This window comes from Beta vulgaris, chromosome 9 (assembly GCF_026745355.1).
Source record: "Beta vulgaris subsp. vulgaris cultivar EL10 chromosome 9, EL10.2, whole genome shotgun sequence".
In the NCBI taxonomy this organism is placed as follows: Eukaryota; Viridiplantae; Streptophyta; class Magnoliopsida; order Caryophyllales; family Amaranthaceae; genus Beta; species Beta vulgaris.
The window spans coordinates 3561644-3580601 of record NC_079210.1 but is presented as its reverse complement, the minus strand read 5'-3'; the positions used below and the strand labels follow the sequence as shown (position 1 = coordinate 3580601).

The 18958-nt window shown below is 33.7% G+C and overlaps 2 protein-coding genes across 4 annotated transcripts; one reads left to right on the top strand and one right to left on the bottom strand.

Moving 5' to 3' along the window:
• The first annotated feature begins 1523 nt into the window (after positions 1-1523).
• On the top strand, positions 1524-3005 carry LOC130590107 (protein FAR1-RELATED SEQUENCE 5-like). Of its 2 annotated transcripts, none has more exons than XM_057392062.1 (2): positions 1524-2084; positions 2442-3005. In XM_057392062.1, the coding sequence occupies exons 1-2, from the start codon at positions 1535-1537 to the stop codon at positions 2807-2809; spliced, it is 918 nt and encodes a 305-aa protein (XP_057248045.1). In that variant the 5' UTR covers positions 1524-1534; the 3' UTR covers positions 2810-3005. The 2 variants fall into 2 exon arrangements, with proteins under 2 accessions (XP_057248045.1, XP_057248046.1); XM_057392063.1 differs by having other exon boundaries at positions 2445-2999.
• A 3480-nt stretch (positions 3006-6485) lies between these two features.
• LOC130590094 (uncharacterized) lies at positions 6486-9097 on the bottom strand. 2 transcript variants are annotated; one of them, XR_008967708.1, is made up of 4 exons: positions 8631-9097; positions 8204-8344; positions 6943-7336; positions 6486-6587 (listed from the first exon to the last, which is right to left on the bottom strand). XR_008967708.1 is itself a non-coding variant. In XM_057392022.1 (3 exons), the coding sequence occupies exons 1-3, from the start codon at positions 8908-8910 to the stop codon at positions 7047-7049; spliced, it is 711 nt and encodes a 236-aa protein (XP_057248005.1). In that variant the 5' UTR covers positions 8911-9097; the 3' UTR covers positions 6554-7046. The 2 variants fall into 2 exon arrangements, 1 of the variants encoding a protein (XP_057248005.1); XM_057392022.1 differs by having other exon boundaries at positions 6554-7336.
• Positions 9098-18958: the final 9861 nt, after the last annotated feature.

Here is an 18958-nt window from a genome sequence, read left to right as displayed (position 1 = left end):
TTGAATCTGGCATAAAGCCAATGCATGCATACAACTTTTTGTGTCATGAGGCTGGATCAGAAGAAGTAGTGGGCCACACAAAAAGGGACCATCTAAACTATATCACACAGTACAGAACAAGATTGGTTGAAGGAAAGGATATGCAGAGTTGTTGGACTTACTTCAGCAAAGAGCGGATGATGATCCTGCATTCTTCTACAGGCTGAAATTTGGGGAACATAACAACATCGTCAGCTACTTTTGGCGAGATTCAATGATGTTGGAGGACTTCAAAGCATATGGAGATGTTATGATATTTGACACAACATATAGGACAAACAAATATGGACTGATATGTGCACCATTTGTTGGCATAAATTGCCATTGGAAAACAACAATGTTTGCATGTGCTTTCATAACTAATGAAAAGGAAGAGAGCTTTGAATGGCTACTAGAAACATTCAAGAGAGCAATGTGCCAACAAGAGCCAAAGACAATTTTCACTGATCAAGATAAGGCAATGGGCAATGCAATTGAAAAGGTATTTTTCAGTTAGAATTATTTAGTTTTCAGTTAGAATTATTTAGTCTTCAGTTTGAGTTAATTATTTATAATTCAGTTAGACCTATTTAGTTTTCATTTAGACTCATTAATTTTTCAGATAGCCTTATTTACTTTTTAGTTACACTAATTTACTTCTCAGTTAGACTAATTTACTTTTCAGTTAGACTCATTGAGTTTTCAGTTAGACGTATTTAGTTTTAAGTTAGACTCATTGAGTTTCAGTTAGACTTATTTAGTTTTCAGTTAGACTAATTTAGTTGTCAGTTAGACTCATTGAGTTTAAGTTAGACTCATTTAGTGTCAGTTAGACTCATTTAGTTGTCAGTTAGACTCATTGAGTTTTCAGTTAGACTCATTTATTTCCACTATTTCAGTTAGACTTCTTTCTTTTTCAGTTAGACGTCTTGATTATTCAGGTAGACTTAGTTAATTTTCAGTTAGACTTATTTAGTTGTCAGTTACACTTATTTACTTTTCAGTTAGACAAATTTAGTTTTCAGTTAGACTTATTTAGTTTTCAGTTAGACTTATTTAGTTTTCAGTTAGACTCATTTAGTTTTCATTTGGGCTTCATATTACTTCTTTTTGTCTAATGAAATTTTCAGTTAGCATTTACACTGTTTTCAGTTAGACTTCTTAATTTTTCAGTTGGTCTTCATATTATTTCTTTACCTTTTAAATTAGATTCACAAGCATTCAAATGAAAGTGATTTCTAGCATAATATGTACTATCTTAAATCAGGTTTTCCCAAATACAAGACATAGGCTTTGCCTTTGGCATATAGAGAAGAACTTTGTAAGCCACTTCGGATCCCTCAAGACCAATGAAGACTTCAAGAACATGTTCAAGAACTGTTTGATGGGGTGTCAAAATGAATCAGGCTTTGAAGAATTGTGGGCGAAAATGATGGAATTGTATGGACACGAGAAAAAGAATGGTTCGAGCAAGTATATGATCAGAGACACAAGTGGTGCCGCATTAAACAGGGATATGTTTTCAGCTGGAATCTTATCATCACAAAGAAGTGAAGTCACAAATAAGGCAATATCATTCAATGCAAAAGCAACAACAAACCTGTTTGAATTCTATCATATATTTGAGCAAACAGTGAAAAGATGGAGAAGCAATGAAACTAGTGACAACTTCCGGAACAGAACTGAACGTCCCAAAGCCGTCAAATCCAAATCAAAGCTTCTGAAACATGCAGCTGATGTATACACACTAGCACTATATAATGACTTTGAAACAGAGTATGAGTGGGCAATGGCATCATTTTTACGAGCATTTGCAACAGAAAACTCACAGCTGAAGTTGTTTGAAGTCTCACCAGAAGAAGATTTCAGCAATTCACATACAGTAGCATACGATGAGGCGACAACAGAATTAGTGTGCTCATGTCAATGCTTCACAGAGACGGGGATGCTTTGCTTTCACATAATAAGGGTCATGCACATGTTCAGCATATTTCAAATACCACAACAATATATCCTTAAGAGATGGACAAGACTTGCAAAGTCAGCAGTATGGGAGAATGTTCAAGGTTAGTGAATAAATCAATATGACTAACTGACAAATGAAAGCAACTAACTGAAAAACTGAAGACTCCAACTGAAACAATTAACTGATCACCTGAAAGATTTAATTAGTGAACTGAAAAAAAAAGGCTCCAGCTGAAACATTACTATAACTAACTGATAAATTAATGTTACTACCAGAACATTAATTGGGGGTTTTTTTGTGTGTGGGAGGGGGAATATTAGTAGTGGGGGTTTGGGGGGGTGTGGGGTTTAACACTTAACTAACTGAAACAATTAACTACCACCTGAAAGAATTTCTAAGCTATCTGAAAATTTTAGTTAGTCAAATGAACTAATTGACTAAGAAACATTTATTAAAGCAGACAAGGACCAAAGCCAAAATGCACAGTTGTGGACACCATGGAGACATGCAATAACCAAGAATTTCTACAACCTAGTGTCAATATGTCAATCAAATGAGGATGCAAGAACATTATGTGACAAGTCGTTGAAGGAATTATACAAATCAGTGAAAGAAGTTTTCAAGACTGATCAACAAAAACAACAAGAAATCGAAGATGAAGAACTACGAAGACAAACAGTTGAAAATCCTGAGGTGATAAAGACAAAAGGAAGACCACCAAAGGGAAACAAGAGAGTAAAAGGACATTTTGAGAAGCGTAAAATGAAGACAAGGCATCCGAACGAATATGGAACAAAAACCCCAAATGTACCTCAAGTTGAATAGTGTTCAAATAATATTAGTTTTCAATTGTATTCCACTCAGTAATTGTATTGAAATTTACACTTGTTTATTCCTAAGCTACTCGAAATTCAGTAATATTAGTATTTATTGTCCTTCAGTTAGACTTGTTTATTTTTCAGCTAGTCTTTCTAGTGCTTCACTTAGACGTGTTTACTTTTAAGCTTATATTAATTCAGTTTCAGTTAGACTTGTATATTTTTCAGCTAGTGTTAATTCTGCTTCAGTTAGACTAATTTATTTCTCAGCTTATCTTTATACTGCTTCAGTTAGACTTGTGTCTTTTTCAGCTAGTCTTAAAAATGCTTCAGTTAGACGTATTTATTTTTCAGCTTGTATTAATTGTACTTCAATTAGACTTGTGTATATTTCTGCTTCAGTTAGACTTATTTGATTTTCAGCCTCTATTAATTACGCTTCAGTTAGACTTGTGTAGTTTTCAGCTAGTATTAAATTTCCTTCAGTCAGACTTATTTATTTTTCAGCTAGTATTAATTGTGCTTCAGCTAGACTTCTTTATTTTCCAGCTAGTCTTTATAGAGCTTCAGTTAGACTTGTTTATTTTTCAGTTACACTTAATAACTCTTCAGTTAGACTTGCTTGTTTTTCAGCTACTATTTACAGTGTATAAGTTAGACTTAAAATTTATATTTACAAATATATGTCATACACTTATTATTATGAGTTAGATTTTTCATTTTTCAGTTGGTATTTGTATTTTTCCAATTAATTTTCAAACAACTTCATTTTTACACAAATGTATTCCATTCAAAGTAAGTGTAAATGTACAATTCATTAAAGAACACAGATATAAAATGTAAAATGAGTTCTGTGCTATTTGTACTGTACATTGCAAAATTCAATGGTTTCTATTTCTACTGTACATATATAATAATAATAAAAAAGTTTGGCACCTAAAATAATGAAATTTCAACAGTTGCTCTATTTTCACTTTGTCTCCAAAATTATTATTCAACACATCTTCTACTTTCGCCTCATGATCCCTCCTTCGCCGTAAAATGTTGCTTCTTTTCTATTCGTCTTCTTTGATCGATTAAATGCTAATTTATCTAGGACAGCCTCTTTATCCTTCCTTATCTTCTGTCTTGCCATCAGTTCAGGTTTCTTTGCAGACCAAACATAACAGTCATGCTTCACTTTCTCTCTCAGTTTGTTTAAAGGATGGTCCACAAGACGAAGAGCAAGCCTACACCGCTCAAGGTTTTTGGTGGCTGCCTAAAAAATAAAAAAAATCAAAACTATTAAAAAAGTTTCAAAAATGTAACAATTACAAAATAAAACTAACTGAAAATAAACAACAACATCAACTAGTCTTTATAGTGCTTCATTGTTTTTTAGGTAGTCCTTATAATGCTTTCAGCTAGTAATGATTGTGTTTCAGTTAGACTTGATTGTTTTTCAGCTAGTATTTATTATGTTTCAGTTAGACTTGTTTATTTCTAAGCTAGTCTTTACAGTGCTTCAGTTAGACTTCATTATTTCTCAGCTAGTCTTTATAGTGCTTCAGTTAGACATCTTTGTTTTTCAGCTAGTCTTTCAAGTCCTTCACTAACTGGCTATCATACCTTTTTCTATTAAAAAACTTTCAAAAACAGAAATGTAACAAGCAAACTAAACAATAAAGTAATCATACCCTTTTCAGGTCAACAAGTGCAGCATGGTTAGTATTTTGACCGTCATACAGCTCCATGGTTTTGATTGCATAGACACCACAATCAAAATTGTTGTCCTTGCTTCTCCAAGGGAAGTAAAGAGTTGATGTTTGCCAATGGTGGAGACGATCAAAATCACGACATCTCATAGTCTCTTGCATAAAAGAATCAAAAGCACGACACTGCATTTGAAGATCAAAAAAAAAAACAACAATTAAAAAACAAGTAATAAAATGGAACAAAAAAAAAATACAAATGCTCATAAAAAGGTACTTACAAAGTATGTAAGACCGTTAAATTCTCATGCTTATATCTATCAATGTCCTTCATGTCTGTACGATTGTCAATATTTTCAACCTTTTTGCTTTCTTGTTCAGCACCAAGACAGTATAATGATCATCCTTGTGAACAGGAACAAAAATTCTGGAAGATAAACATAAGATGCAAAAGCAATAAGTCTACCTGACAGAGAACAAAAAACAAATAAAATACTAAAAACACTAGCTGAACTAAAAACATACACTAACTGAAAACATAAACTAGGACTAACTGACAAGTAACATACACTAACTGAAAGAGAAAATTACACTAACTGAACAAACAAAAAAATAGTTAACAATAATACAACTAACCAGTTCAGCTTCTCGAATATCATTGCGTGGAAATGATTTCACCCATGAAGAAATAGCTTCCTTACATTTCTTGTAGAATAAATCATCATCTTTTGTAATAAGCTTTTTCTTGTTTTCTTCCCATTCCTTAAACTTCTGATCATACTGCCTAGTGCCCTCCAGGTTCTTCAAAATAATCTCATTTTCAGCAATCTCACTCTCAAACTGAACCTTTTTTACCTTCTCAGCACACAACCAATTGATATAGTTCTACAACAAAAGAAAATAGATATAATGACAAACTGAAACATTAAGTTTAGTTTTCAGTTAGACTTTTTAAAATATCAGTTAGATTTATTTACTTTTCAGTTAGACTTATTTAGTTTTCAGTTAGACTCATTAAGTTTTCAGTGAGACTCATTAAGTTCTCAGTGAGACTCATTAAGTTTTCAGTGAGACTTATTTACTTCTCAGTTAGACAAATTTACTTTTCAGTTAGACTCATTTAGTTTTCAGTTAGACTTATTAAGTTTTCAGTAAGACTCATTAAGTTCTCAGTGAGACTCATTAAGTTTTCAGTGAGACTTATTTACTTCTCAGTTAGACAAATTTACTTTTCAGTTAGACTCATTTAGTTTTCAGTTAGACTTATTAAGTTTTCAGTAAGACTCATTAAGTTTTCAGTTAGACTCATTAAGTTTTCAGTTAGACTCATTAAGTTTTCAGTTAGACTCATTAAGCTTTCAGTTAGACTTATTTACTTCTCAGTTAGAGTAATTTACTTTTCAGTTAGACTCATTTAGTTTTCAGTTAGACTTCTTTATTTTTCAGTTACACTTATTTATTATTCAGCTAGACTTATTAAGTTTTCAGTTACACTTATTTACTTTTTATTAGACTAAACATAATATGACCAACTGAAAAACATAACATGACAAACTGAAAAACAGAAGATGACCAACTGACAAAATAATATGACCAAATGAAAACAAACATATAAAACTAAGCAATAACAACACTTACAAAAGGCATAATATTAAACCAAAATCTCCTTGTTGCAGAATAAGGTGATTCCTCTTCTTGCCTATTGAACATGAAGGCGCATCCGTCAATAACTCCACTTGTCAGCCAACCTTGACGAGGCATGCTAATTAAGTCGAATTTGTACAGCTGAACCGCATAGTTGCTATGAGGATTATCAAAACCACAATGAGATCACTTGTAAGTTCACTTTGCATAATGTCATTTTTCATCTTCACTTCCTCAGAATCTGTATCCAATGACATATATGCAACATCTTCATACTCATTGTAAAATAGATAATCAACCAGCAACCTCTGGTCAGGAGACAGATCACTCAAATATCTATTATAATGCTGCAAACTTCGACATAATAATATGCCATGGTTGTTGACAGGAACAACATGCAAACCAGGAGGAGGATTTGTATGATGATTGATCAGAATAAGAGCCATCACCCTGCATTCAATTAAAATATTAAAAAAGGATGACAGATATACTAACTGAAAGATAAACATACACTAACTGAAAATAAAACAGATACTAAATGACAAGAAACATAAACCAAATGAAAATTAAACAATTACTAACTGACAAGAATGATACACTAACTGAAACATAACATAATACTAACTGACAAAAAAGAAACACTAACTGACATGAAACTTACACTAACTCAAACATAAACTGATACTAACTGACAACAAACAAACATACACTAACTGAAATAAAAGATATACTAAATGACAAGAAACATACACTAACTGAAACAGAAAAATAAACAAATTAAAACAGAAACTAAAACTATACTTACTCGAGGATATTTTACATTTACTGGAGTGATGATTGGAATTGAACTTCCAACACCCTCACCACTCTCTGCACTGTATGGAAGATCCTCAACAACAGGACTAGGAGTTAATAGTTGGAATGAAGGGGCATCGAAATCAGCAATGTTTTTCCTTTTAGCAGAAGAATCAACTCTCCAAGACTTTCTGCTATATACATTCTCAACTGCTTCAACAACAGGAGGAGGAGGAGGAGGAGGAGTTGGATACGAAGATCAACAATATCAATACCAGCAGCGGTGCGAGTAGGGACGTGTGTAGAAATTTTACACTTATCCTTATCCTTAGCCCCTTTGACTTGATCATCATCAGCATTCCTCCTCTTCCTATCAGCTTCCTTTGGTTGTTCTTTCTCAACATCTTAATTCAAAAACAAAAAAAAAAAAAAAATATAAAAAGTTCCATTTGTATTTATATGATATTCAGTTGGTATTAAGACTATTTCAGTTAGAGTATCAAAATTTTCAGTTGGTCTGAATATTCTTTCAGTTTGACTTGTTTATTGTTCAGGTAGTCTTTATAGTCCTTCAGTTACACTTGTTTATTTTTTCAGCTAGTCTTTATAATACTTCAGTTAGACTTATTTAATCTTCCGTTAGACTTATTTACTCTTCAGTTACACTGATTAAGTTAGACTTATTAAGTGTTCAGATAGAGTAATTTAGTTTTCAGTTAGACTTATTAACTCTTCAGTTAGGCTTATTTACACTTCAGTTAGACTTATTTTCTCTTCAGTTAGACTTACTTACTCTTCAGTTAGACTAACTTAGTTTTCAGTTAGACTTATTTAGTTTTCAGTTAGACTTATTACCTCTTCAGTTAGACGTATTTACTCTTCAGTTAGACTTATTTGCTCTTCAGTTAGACTGATTCAGTTAGACTAATTTAGTTTTCAGTTGATATACTTTTCAGTTAGACTTATTTAGTTTTCAGTTAGACTTATTTTCTTTTCAGTTGGTCCTTAATTTATTTCATTTAGTATAATTATTCTTTTATTTGATACTATTACAATCATTTTCAGCTACACTTTATAATACTTCATCAATTATTGTTCAAGTAATCTTTATAGTGCTTACTTCCTATTTATTTTTCAGTTCGTTTTCATATTGTTACAAACTAAAACAGTATTTCAGTTGCTATTTATAAGATATTATTTCCTTTAGAGCATCACATTTTTCAGTTGGTCTTTGAATTCTTTCAATTAGGAATAACATGAAAGAAACTTACTTCCTCCTTTCTCTCCTTCTGTATGAACCCCAGCATCCAACTCCTTATTTCCTCCTTCCTCTTTATCTCCTTGAAGACCACAATCATCATCAGCATTGCCAGTCTTCTTATTATCATCTTCCTTCGGTTCTTTCTCATTATCTTCATTCAAAAACAAAAACAATAAAAAAAATAAATAAATACACAATAACTGAAAAACACAAAATCAGAAATGAATAAATTCATTGACAAACTAAAACTATTTTTCCACCAGATTAAATAAAAACAAATACAAAAAGTTTCATTTGGTATTTATATGATATTCAGCTAGTATTAATATTATTTCAGTTAGAATATCAGACTTTTCAGTTGGTCTTTTTATTCTTTCAGTTAGCTATTTAACTTTTTCATTTAAGCAAACTAAAACAATACAATAAGAAGAACTTACTTCCACCTTCCTCTCCATCTCCATGAAGACCAGCATCCTTATCTCCTACTTTGTCTTCATCTCCTTGAAGACCAGGATCACCATTATCTCCTCCTTTGTCTTCATCTCCATGAAGACCAGCATCCTTATCTACTCCTTTGTCTTCATCTCCTTGAAGACCAGGATCACCATTATCATCAGCATCATCATCCTTTCTCTCATTATAATTCTGGTGATCCTTATCATCACCATCATCATCATCATCATCATCTTCTTTATGCTGATCATCATCAGCATTCATCTTCTTCTCATCCTCCTCTCCTTCTTTTTCATCATCTTCATTCAAAACATAAAAAAACAACTAAATACACATAAACTGAAACAATGTTTCCAACAGATGAAAAAAAAAATAAACTGAAAAAATCCAGCAATCAAATGAAAACTTAAGTGAATTGAAAAAATTCATTTAGTATTCATCTCATTTTCAGCTGGTGCTTCATATTATTTCAGTTAGACTGTCAAAGTTTTCAGTTGGTCATTTTATTCTTTCAGTTAGAGTATCAAAGTTAGCTATTTCACTTCTTCAGTTAAACATTTCTTTCACTTAGAGTCTAAAATTTTTATTCCAACCAGATTACAAAACTACAACATGAAAATAATATAATGAAAGGAACTTACTTCCTTTTTCAAATCAACTCCATGAACACCAGAATCCAAATCAGGAACATTTTCAATTCTTCCAAACTCCAATTCAACAGGCCGCTTCACCAATAGTGAAATTGTAGGATCAACTTTGTTTGCACTGTCTTTCGCTTCCAAATGACGCTTGCATATGTCGTCAATTTGACTCAGAAAATCTGGGTTAAATACTTCACTATCATCCAGAGAAATACTGTCTTGAGACAGCTTCTCGCCTTCCTCCCGAATATTCTGGGCAATCTCCAAATTCACTTGACAGAATGCAAGCGCATTCCTCTTCAACTTGTGCATGTTCTTCACATATTCCTTCAATTAAAAGAGCAAAATAGAATAAACAAACAAATCAATATGATGATGACACAGAAACAACATAAACAGAAATATAAGGACCATCTGAAAGAATCAAACTATCAAATGAAAACTTAAATGAAATATAAATAAACTTATTTAGTTTTCAGTTACACTAATTTAGTTTCCAGATAGACTTATTTAGTTTTCAGTTAGACTTATTTACTTTTCAGTTAGACTTATGTACTCTTCAGTTAGACTTATGTACTCTTCAGTTAGACTTTTTTAGTTTTCAGTTAGACTTATGTACTCTTCAGTTAGACTTCTTTAATTTTCAGTTAGACTTATTTACTTCTCAGCTAGACTTATTTACTTCTAAGTTAGACTTATTAAGTTTTCAGTTAGACTAATATAATTTTCAGTTAGACTTATTAACTCTTCAGTTACATAGTTTCAGTTAGACTTCTTTATTTCTAAGTTACACTTCTTTACTTTTAAGTTAGTCTTATTTGCTCTTCAGCTAGAACTGACATTATTTCAGTTAGAGGTCAACAGTCTTCACTTAGAGTTCAAGAGTAAAAAAAATAAAAACATAAGATAAATGAAACTCACAGGAACATCAAGAGCATCTATTTCCTCATCAGTCATCAAACTATGAGGAAGATCCATGATAAGCTGCCTAGTTGAAGGTGATGGACCCTCAACCACCTTAATTATAGGAGAACCAGACTTCCTACTAGCAACACTAACACTGGGAGTTTTAAACTCAACCTTCTGTTTTTCACGCTTCACCGGCAGAATAAAATCCATGTTGATCTCAAACTGCTTCACAACATCAGTCAAATCCTTCTCATCCTGCCAATAACTGATAAATGGCTTACTGACATTTGAATAATCCAGATTACGACACTTGAAGTTGTGAATAACAGCAAGAGTCAAAGCGCTGACGCATCCCCGAAGCTTGAATGATACTTTCTTCTGTCCAAGCTCAATCTTCTTAATCATAATAGACTGATGACAGTCCAAAACAGCAGCACAAAGACTTCTCAATATATATCCACACCAGTCATAACTTGAAATTGCAGATGCATCTTCTAAACTCTTGGCACATTTCAGCACAGGCCCTAAATCAGCTATAGGACATAGAAGCTTGGACAACGAAAAGATAACAAATAACTTCTTGAAATCATCCCCGGATTCATATTTCTTAAACAAATCATCCCAATTTTTTCTACCAATATATACCTTCTTGGGATCAGAAATACCAAGAAACCTATGCCAATCCTTCCTGGCACTTCCAGCCTCTATCTGACTACCTTTCCTCCTAAAGGCGTCATCATCTATAACCTCTACTGCTCTATCTGACACAGGTAACCCCAAAACATCACTAATGGTAAACTTATTAAAAATCAGTTTACCATTCTTTGTTGAAAACATCATTCCAGATGCATTGTAATTTAACAACACCTCCAAATTCAGATTAGGACAAAACTTCTTTATCCTAATATCTAAGAGACTCCCAAACCCAATATCCCTAATGTCTCTTTTTTGCTCATCACTCAAATTACTAACCACTTCATTTAAATGGGAATAGTCTGACAATACTTGTAGATTAATTGACTTTATTTCTTGCTCAGTGAAATTCCTAACAAAAGTGAACAAAAATAACTTTAAAACATAAAAAAAAAACACAATCATAAATATAAAAGGAGAATAATGAAAAAAACATACGATCTATCAAATGTGTCTTTCTGTTGATCGGGATTAGATCTTGAAAATGAAAACTTGATTGGTGATAAATCAGATTTGCCTTTCTTCTTAGACAAGGATTTATCACATCTGAAAGAAAGAAAGTTTAATCAAACAATAAAAACTGAAAAAAAAACAGCATCAACTGAAAAAATACAAAGATCAACTGAAAGAATACCAACATAACTAAAAGCAGACCACCATCAACTGAAACAATAGCCTAGATTATTTTTAAGGTATCTATATAGTCTTCAGTTAGACTTCTTTGTGTTTCAGATAGTCTATATAGTGCTTCAGTTAGACTTGTTTGCATTTCAGCTTATATAGATTGTGCTTCAGTTAGACTAGTTTATTTTTCAGTTATCTTTACAGTCCTTCAAAGTAACTTCTTTATTTTTCAGCTAGTATTTGTTGTGCTTCAAGTAGCCTTGTTTATTTTTCAGCTAGTCTACATAGTGCTTCAGTTAGACTTTTTGTTTTTCAGATAGTCTATATAGTGCTTCAGTTAGACTTGTTTATTTTTCAGCTAGTCTATATAGTGCTTCAGTTAGACTTGTTAATTTTTCAGATAGTCTATATAGTGCTTCAGTTAGACTTGTTTGTTTCTCAGATAGTCTCTACAGTCATTCAAAGTAACTTCATTATTGTGCTTCACTTAAACTTGTTGCTTTATCAGCTAGTCCTTATTATTTCATTTAGTATAATTATTCTTTCATTTCATTCTATTCCAATTACACTTAAAATTTTCATTGAAAATTTACATTACTTCAGTTAACTTGTTTCTTTTATCAGTTAGTCAATATAGTGCTAAAGATACACTTGTTCGGTTTTCAGCTAGTATATAAAGTGCTTCAGATAGACTTGTTGGTTTTCAGCTAGTATATAAAGTGCTTCAGATAGACTTGTTCGTTTTTCAGCTAGTATATAAAGTGCTTCAGATAGACTTGTTCTTTTCAGCTAGTCTATATAGTGCTTCAGATAGACTTGTTTGTTTTCCAGATAGACTTATTTAGTTTTCAGTTAGGCTTATTTAGTTTTAGTTAGACTTATTTAGATTTTAGTTAGACTTATTTAGTTTTCAGTTAGACTTATTAAGTGTTCAGTTAGAGTCATTTAGTTTTCAGTTGGACTTATTAACTCTTCAGTTAGACTAATTTACGCTTCAGTTAGACTTATTTACTCTTCCGTTAGACTTATTTACTCTTCAGTTAGACTGATTCAGTTAGACTTATTAAGTGTTCAGTTAGACTTATTTACACTTCAGTTAGACTTATTTTCTCTTCAGTTAGACTTATTTACTCTTCAGTTAGACTGATTCACTTAGACTTATTTAGTTTTCAGTTAAACTTATTTAGTTTTTCAGTTAGACTTATTAACTCTTCACTTAGACTTATTTGCTCTTCAGTTAGACTTATTTGCTAAACAAAATCAACTGAAAGAATATAAGAATCAACTGAAACTATACAAGAATCAACTGAAGGAATATAAATATCAACTGAAAACAACATCAACTAAAAGATACAAGTAGCAACTGAAAGAATATTATAATCAACTGAAAGAATATATAAATATCAACTGAAAAACAACAACAACTGAAAACATGTGTATAAACAACAAAAACTGAAACACAAACCCTAAAAACATGAAATAAATACTCTGATAAACTGAAAACATTCAAAAATAGAAAAAAAAAATATCTAAACTACTCTAAGAACTTGAAATCTACCTTGGATCATAATCACCATCTTTCTCTTTCTTCTTCCCAGCAGTAGACACTGCCAAAATTTTTCCTGAAGATCCAAGACTCTTCACCTTCTTCGACTTCGGGCTACATTACAATTACAACAACAAAAACGCTCAAATTTTGAAAACAAAAAAAAATTTGCAGCAAAAACAAACGAAATTATACCTAGAATCATCATTTCTAATCCTCTTCACCATATTTGCGATGCAAACGTAATGGATTACGAACAAAAAAACACACTAAGTTTCAACAGCAGAGAAGCAGAGAAGCAGAGGAGCAGAAAAATTTCTAGAAATAACAGTAAATAATATATCGGTTTCTTTGAAATGAAGAAGAATCATTTTAAAAACTAGCGAGATCAAGTAAATCCAAAAACAGTTTCAAAATCAAAAAAGATAATGACCTAATAACCGTTATATGTTTTTTCTAAAAATAAACAAAACTGCTGATCAACAAAAAAAAGGAAAGCCCGCGCGTTTTTGATGGCCAGGCCCGTCCGACGGAAGCTATTGGGTCAGACGGTCTGACCCAATACTTTCACTTATTTCAATTGTTTTGACTATAAATAACAATTTTTTTGTTGGCTAGCAACCCCGTTTTTGAGATTTTGGAGGCCCAAAGACGAGCCTACAAATTAAGGCCCTGATTAACTCCAAGTTTTTGAATATTTTATTTTTCTGTCTAGACCGAAAAATAAACAATTTTTTGGTCCGAAATTTTTGAAATAAATGTTAAAATAAGGATGTAAGTACTTGATCATTTAATATGTCAATCAGAAAACCAAAAAAAAAAATTGAAAAGATAAAAAATTGACAATTAATAAAGAAATTACAAATAAAGTTGCAATTTTGCAAACCAAAAAAAGTTGCAACCATCCATGATAGAAGGACTAAAGGTGGTAAAATTTAACCTGGACCGAGTTCAGTCGTTCATTATAATTAATCATCAACAAGTTCTTTTGTGCCTCTCAAATTTTTCCTCCGTAATCTCAACGTACTTAACAAGCCCTAATATGATTTCACATTCTTCTACGGAGTTTACACCCAAATCTTTCATAGACCCCGTCGCATCCCAACCCTCTCCGCGGAAGCATAACGTGAGGAAAATACTCATTTGCTTCCATTTGGTGATCATCTCAACAAGTTGGGCGTCCAAACTAACGGAATATTTCATCCCATTATAATCCTCTTATTCAAACGTGAAAACCGATTCTACGGCGTCTTGGATTCTCGTATTACGCACACTCTCGAAAAAATGACAGCAAATACCAAATAACGATTTTGCCCAAGTTGTTGGATCATTGTCGCTTAAACATTTAACGGCATTAATAAGGACGCTAGGACCTAATAGGGGTGATTGCATTTCTTCGGGATAACGCGAGTTATAACCTAACGACTGACCATTACTAATGTTATGATTCATCATTTGAGCGAAATCCATAAAATGGTTCCATTTATTTCCGTTATTGAACGAAAGGCCATAAACATTGCTATTTGATATGTCGACCCTTTTGTTCCCCTCACATCCATTGCCTTTTCATTTAGACGAATCATCATTTCTAAAATCATAAATTTTGTTCCTTTCAACTACATTTTCATTTTCATCAGAAAAGCTCAACATCAAAAGACAAAACTCTTTGCCTTTACCCCAAGTATTTTCTTTCCTAGTACATGGAGTATCAAAGGTCTTTTCACATCCCTATGATACCATACTTCTAATACAGATGATAGCTTCAACTATCCTCTTTCCCATTCTACCATCCCTATTGTGAATATAAAAAAAAAACTCTATCTTCACTGGGTATCTCATTAAGTTTAAGTAGTTCTATCATGTTTTCACTTTAACAACGAAAAAAATCAAGACTTTAACATATATTCACTTTTAAGACATGAATATTGTTTATTATTAAAAAAAAAGAGAGAATTTAAGTACATTACTTGTGCTTGCTTAAGCTTCTTCTTCTACAAATGAAGATGAAGAAAACCTACAAACGAAACTAAAAAATGAAGACTTTGATACAAATGGAGGAAGGAATGAGTAGTAAAAATAGAGGAGTAAACAACTTACTGTAGTATGTACTAGCAGCAGTGCACAGCTAAAAGAAGTATTAAACATTACCACATTACAAGGGCGGACTTTTTTTTTTTCTATTCTAATTATTTCAATTGTTTTGACTATAAATAACAATTTTTTTGTTGGCTCGCAACCCCGTTTTTGAGATTTTGGAGGCCCAAAGACGAGCCTACAAATTAAGGCCCTGATTAACTCCAAGTTTTTTGAATGTTTTATTTTTCTGTCTAGACCGAAAAATAAACAATTTTTTGGTCCGAAATTTTTGAAATAAATGTTAAAATAAGGATGTAAGTACTTGATCATTTAATATGTCAATCAGAAAACCAAAAAAAAAATTGAAAAGATAAAAAATTGACAATTAATAAAGAAATTACAAATAAAGTTGCAATTTTGCAAACCAAAAAAAGTTGCAACCATCCATGATAGAAGGACTAAAGGTGGTAAAATTTAACCTGGACCGAGTTCAGTCGTTCATTACAATTAATCATCAACAAGTTCTTTTGTGCCTCTCAAATTTTTCCCCCGTAATCTCAACGTACTTAACAAGCCCTAATATGATTTCACATTCTTCTACGGAGTTTACACCCAAATCTTTCATAGACCCCGTCGCATCCCAACCCTCTCCGCGGAAGCATAACGTGAGGAAAATACTCATTTGCTTCCATTTGGTGATCATCTCAACAAGTTGGGCGTCCAAACTAACGGAATAATTCATCCCATTATAATCCTCTTATTCAAACGTGAAAGCCGATTCTACGGCGTTTTGGATTCTCGTATTACGCACACTCTCGAAAAAATGACAGCAAATACCAAATAACGATTTTGCCCAAGTTGTTGGATCATTGCCGCTTAAACATTTAACGGCATTAATAAGGACGCTAGGACCTAATAGGGGTGATTGCATTTCTTCGGGATAACGCGAGTTATAACCTAACGACTGGCCATTACTAATGTTATGATTTGTCATTTGAGCGAAATCCATAAAATGGTTACATTTATTTCCGTTATTGAACGAAAGGCCATAAACATTGCTATTTGATATGTCGACCCTTTTGTTCCCCTCACATCCATTGCCTTTCCATTTAGATGAATCATCATTTCTAAGATCATAAATTTTGTTCCTTTCAACTACATTTTCATTTTCATCAGAAAAGCTCAACATCAAAAGACAAAACTCTTTGCCTTTACCCCAAGTATTTTCTTTCCTAGTACATGGAGTATCAAAGATCTTTTCACATCCCTATGATACCATACTTCTAATACAGATGATAGCTTCAACTATCATCTTTCCCATTCTACCATCCCTATTGTGAATATAAAAAAAAACTCTATCTTCACTGGGTATCTCATTAAGTTTAAGTAGTTCTATCATGTTTTCACTGTAACAACGAAAAAAATCAAGACTTTAACATATATTCACTTTTAAGACATGAATATTGTTTATTATTAAAAAAAAGAGAGAGAATTTAAGTACATTACTTGTGCTTGCTTAAGCTTCTTCTTCTACAAATGAAGATGAAAATAACCTACAAACGAAACTAAAAAATGAAGACTTTGATACAAATGGAGGAAAGAATGAGTAGTAAAAATGGAGGAGTAAACAACTTACTATAGTATGTACTAGTAGCAGTGCACAACTCAAAAGAAGATGTCTTAAACATTACCACATTTACAAGGGCGGACTTTTTTTTTTTGGGAATAGGGGGACAATTTCGACATTTCCCTTGATAAGTAACTTGTAGTACAGTATAAGGGAAGATGAATTTATATGTTTTTTTTTTCTATTCTAATTATTTCAATTGTTTTGACTACAAATAACAATCTTTTTTGTTGGCTAGCAACCCCGTTTTTGAGATTTTGGAGCCCAAGGACGAGCCTACATATTAAGGCCCTGATTAAGTCCAAGTTTTTTGAATGTTTTATTTTTTTGTCTAGACCGAAAAGTAAACAATTTTTTGGTCCGAAATTTTTGAAAGAAATGTTAAAATAAGGATGTAAGTACTTGATCATTTAATATGTCAATCAGAAAACCCAAAAAAAAAATTGAAAAGATAAACAATTGAATGATTAATAAAGAAAGGAAAAATTGATTTAATCAGTCCCAACTATAGGCGCCCTGATGAAAACAGTCCCAACTTTAATTTATTATTGTTCAGTCCCAACTTTTGGGGTATTTTACAATAACGGTCCAGGTTAACCAGTAACCGGTTGAAGAGGTCAATTTTTGTTTTTCAACAATTTTTACTTTTTTTTTTTACTGCTTTAACTCATTTTTTTCTCTCGTTCCTCCCCTTCCCCTCCCTTGCCACCTCCCCTCCCCTGCTCTAACCCCCTCTCTCTCCCCCCTAACTCACCACCCCCAACTACCCCAGCCCCACCACCCAGCCCCCCTCCCCGCCAGTCGCGCCGCCCCCCTCCCCTTCCCCGCTAGTCGCGCCGCCCCTTCCCCGCTAGTCGCGCCGCCCCTTCCCCGCCAGTCGCACAACCCCCTCCCCTCCCGTCCCTTCGCGCACAGTCAGATATTTTTTTTGCATTTCAGAGGGTGTTTGCGGCGTTTGCGAGGGAATGGAAGGGGAGGGGGTTAGCGGCATTTGCAGGGGAAAGGAAGGGGGGTTGTGCGGCAGTTGCAGAAGAAGGGGTGGGGGCTGCGGGGGTGGGGGCTGCGGGGTTGCAGGGGAAGGGAGGGGTTGCGGGGGTGGGGAAAGGGGAGGGGGCGGCAGTTGTAGGGAAGGACTACAGGGGGTGGGGGAGGGGTGGTGGATGCGGGGGAGGGAGCTGGTGGGCTGGTGTTGGTGGTTTCGGGGGAGGGGACTGGTGGGGCTAGAGGGGCTAGCGGGGCCGGGGTTGGTGGTGGGGTGGTGGGCTGGGTGGGGTGGTGGGTTGGGGGCTGGGGTTGTTAAGGGGTGGGGGGAGCAGTGAAGAGAGGAGAGAGGAGAGAGGAAAGAGGAAAGAGGAAGAAGAAGATAAGAAAAAAAAAGGAAATTTTTTTTTTTTGGGCAAGTTTACCTGCTACAGCAGTTTAGAAACCTACTGGGACTGGTATTGTAAAATACCCTCTAAAGTTGGGACTGAACAATAAAAAATAATAGTTGGGACTGTTTTTGTCAGGGCGCTCATAGTTGGGACTGATAAAATCAATTTTTCCATAAAGAAATTACAAATAAAGTTGCAATTTTACAAACCAACAAAAAGTTGCAACCATCCATTATAGAAGGACCAACGGTGGAAAAATTTAACCTGGACCGAGTTCAGTCGTTCATTATAATTAATCATCAACAAGTTTTTTGTGCCTCTCAAATTCTTCCTCCGTAATGTCAACGTACTTAACAAGCCCTAATATGTTTCATATTCTTCTACGGAGTTTACACCCAAATCTTTCATAGACCCCGTTGCATCCCAACCCTCTCCGCGGAAGCATAACGTGAGGGAAATACTCATTTACTTCCATTTGGTGATCATCTCAACAAGTTGAGCGTCCAAACTAACGGAATAATTCATCCAATTATAATCCTCTTATTCAAACGTGAAAGCCGATTCTACGGCGTCTTGGATTCTCGTATTACGCACACTCTCGAAAAAATGACAGCAAATACCAAATAACGATTTTGCCCAAGTTGTTGGATCATTGCCGCTTAAACATTTAACGGCATTAATGAGGACGCTAGGACCTAATAGGGGTGATTGCATTTCTTCGGGATAACGCGAGTTATAACTTAACGACTGGCCATTGCTAATGTTATGATTCGTCATTTGAGCGAAATCCATAAAATGGTTCCATTTATTTCCGTTATTGAAC

Excerpts from the sequence above, each read along its gene's own strand:
- LOC130590107 (XM_057392062.1), top strand. The coding sequence starts at position 1,535 with ATGTTTTCAGCTGGAATCTTATCATCACAAAGAAGTGAAGTCACAAAT. Across the intron at positions 2,085-2,441 it reads AGTATGGGAGAATGTTCAAG|CAGACAAGGACCAAAGCCAA; the intron begins GTTAGTGAATAA and ends CATTTATTAAAG.
- LOC130590094 (XM_057392022.1), bottom strand. The coding sequence starts at position 8,910 with ATGAATGCTGATGATGATCAGCATAAAGAAGATGATGATGATGATGAT. Across the intron at positions 8,345-8,630 it reads AGATGGAGAGGAAGGTGGAA|ATAATGAGAAAGAACCGAAG; the intron begins GTAAGTTCTTCT and ends TTTTGAATGAAG. Across the intron at positions 7,337-8,203 it reads AGAAGGAGAGAAAGGAGGAA|ATGTTGAGAAAGAACAACCA; the intron begins GTAAGTTTCTTT and ends TTTTGAATTAAG.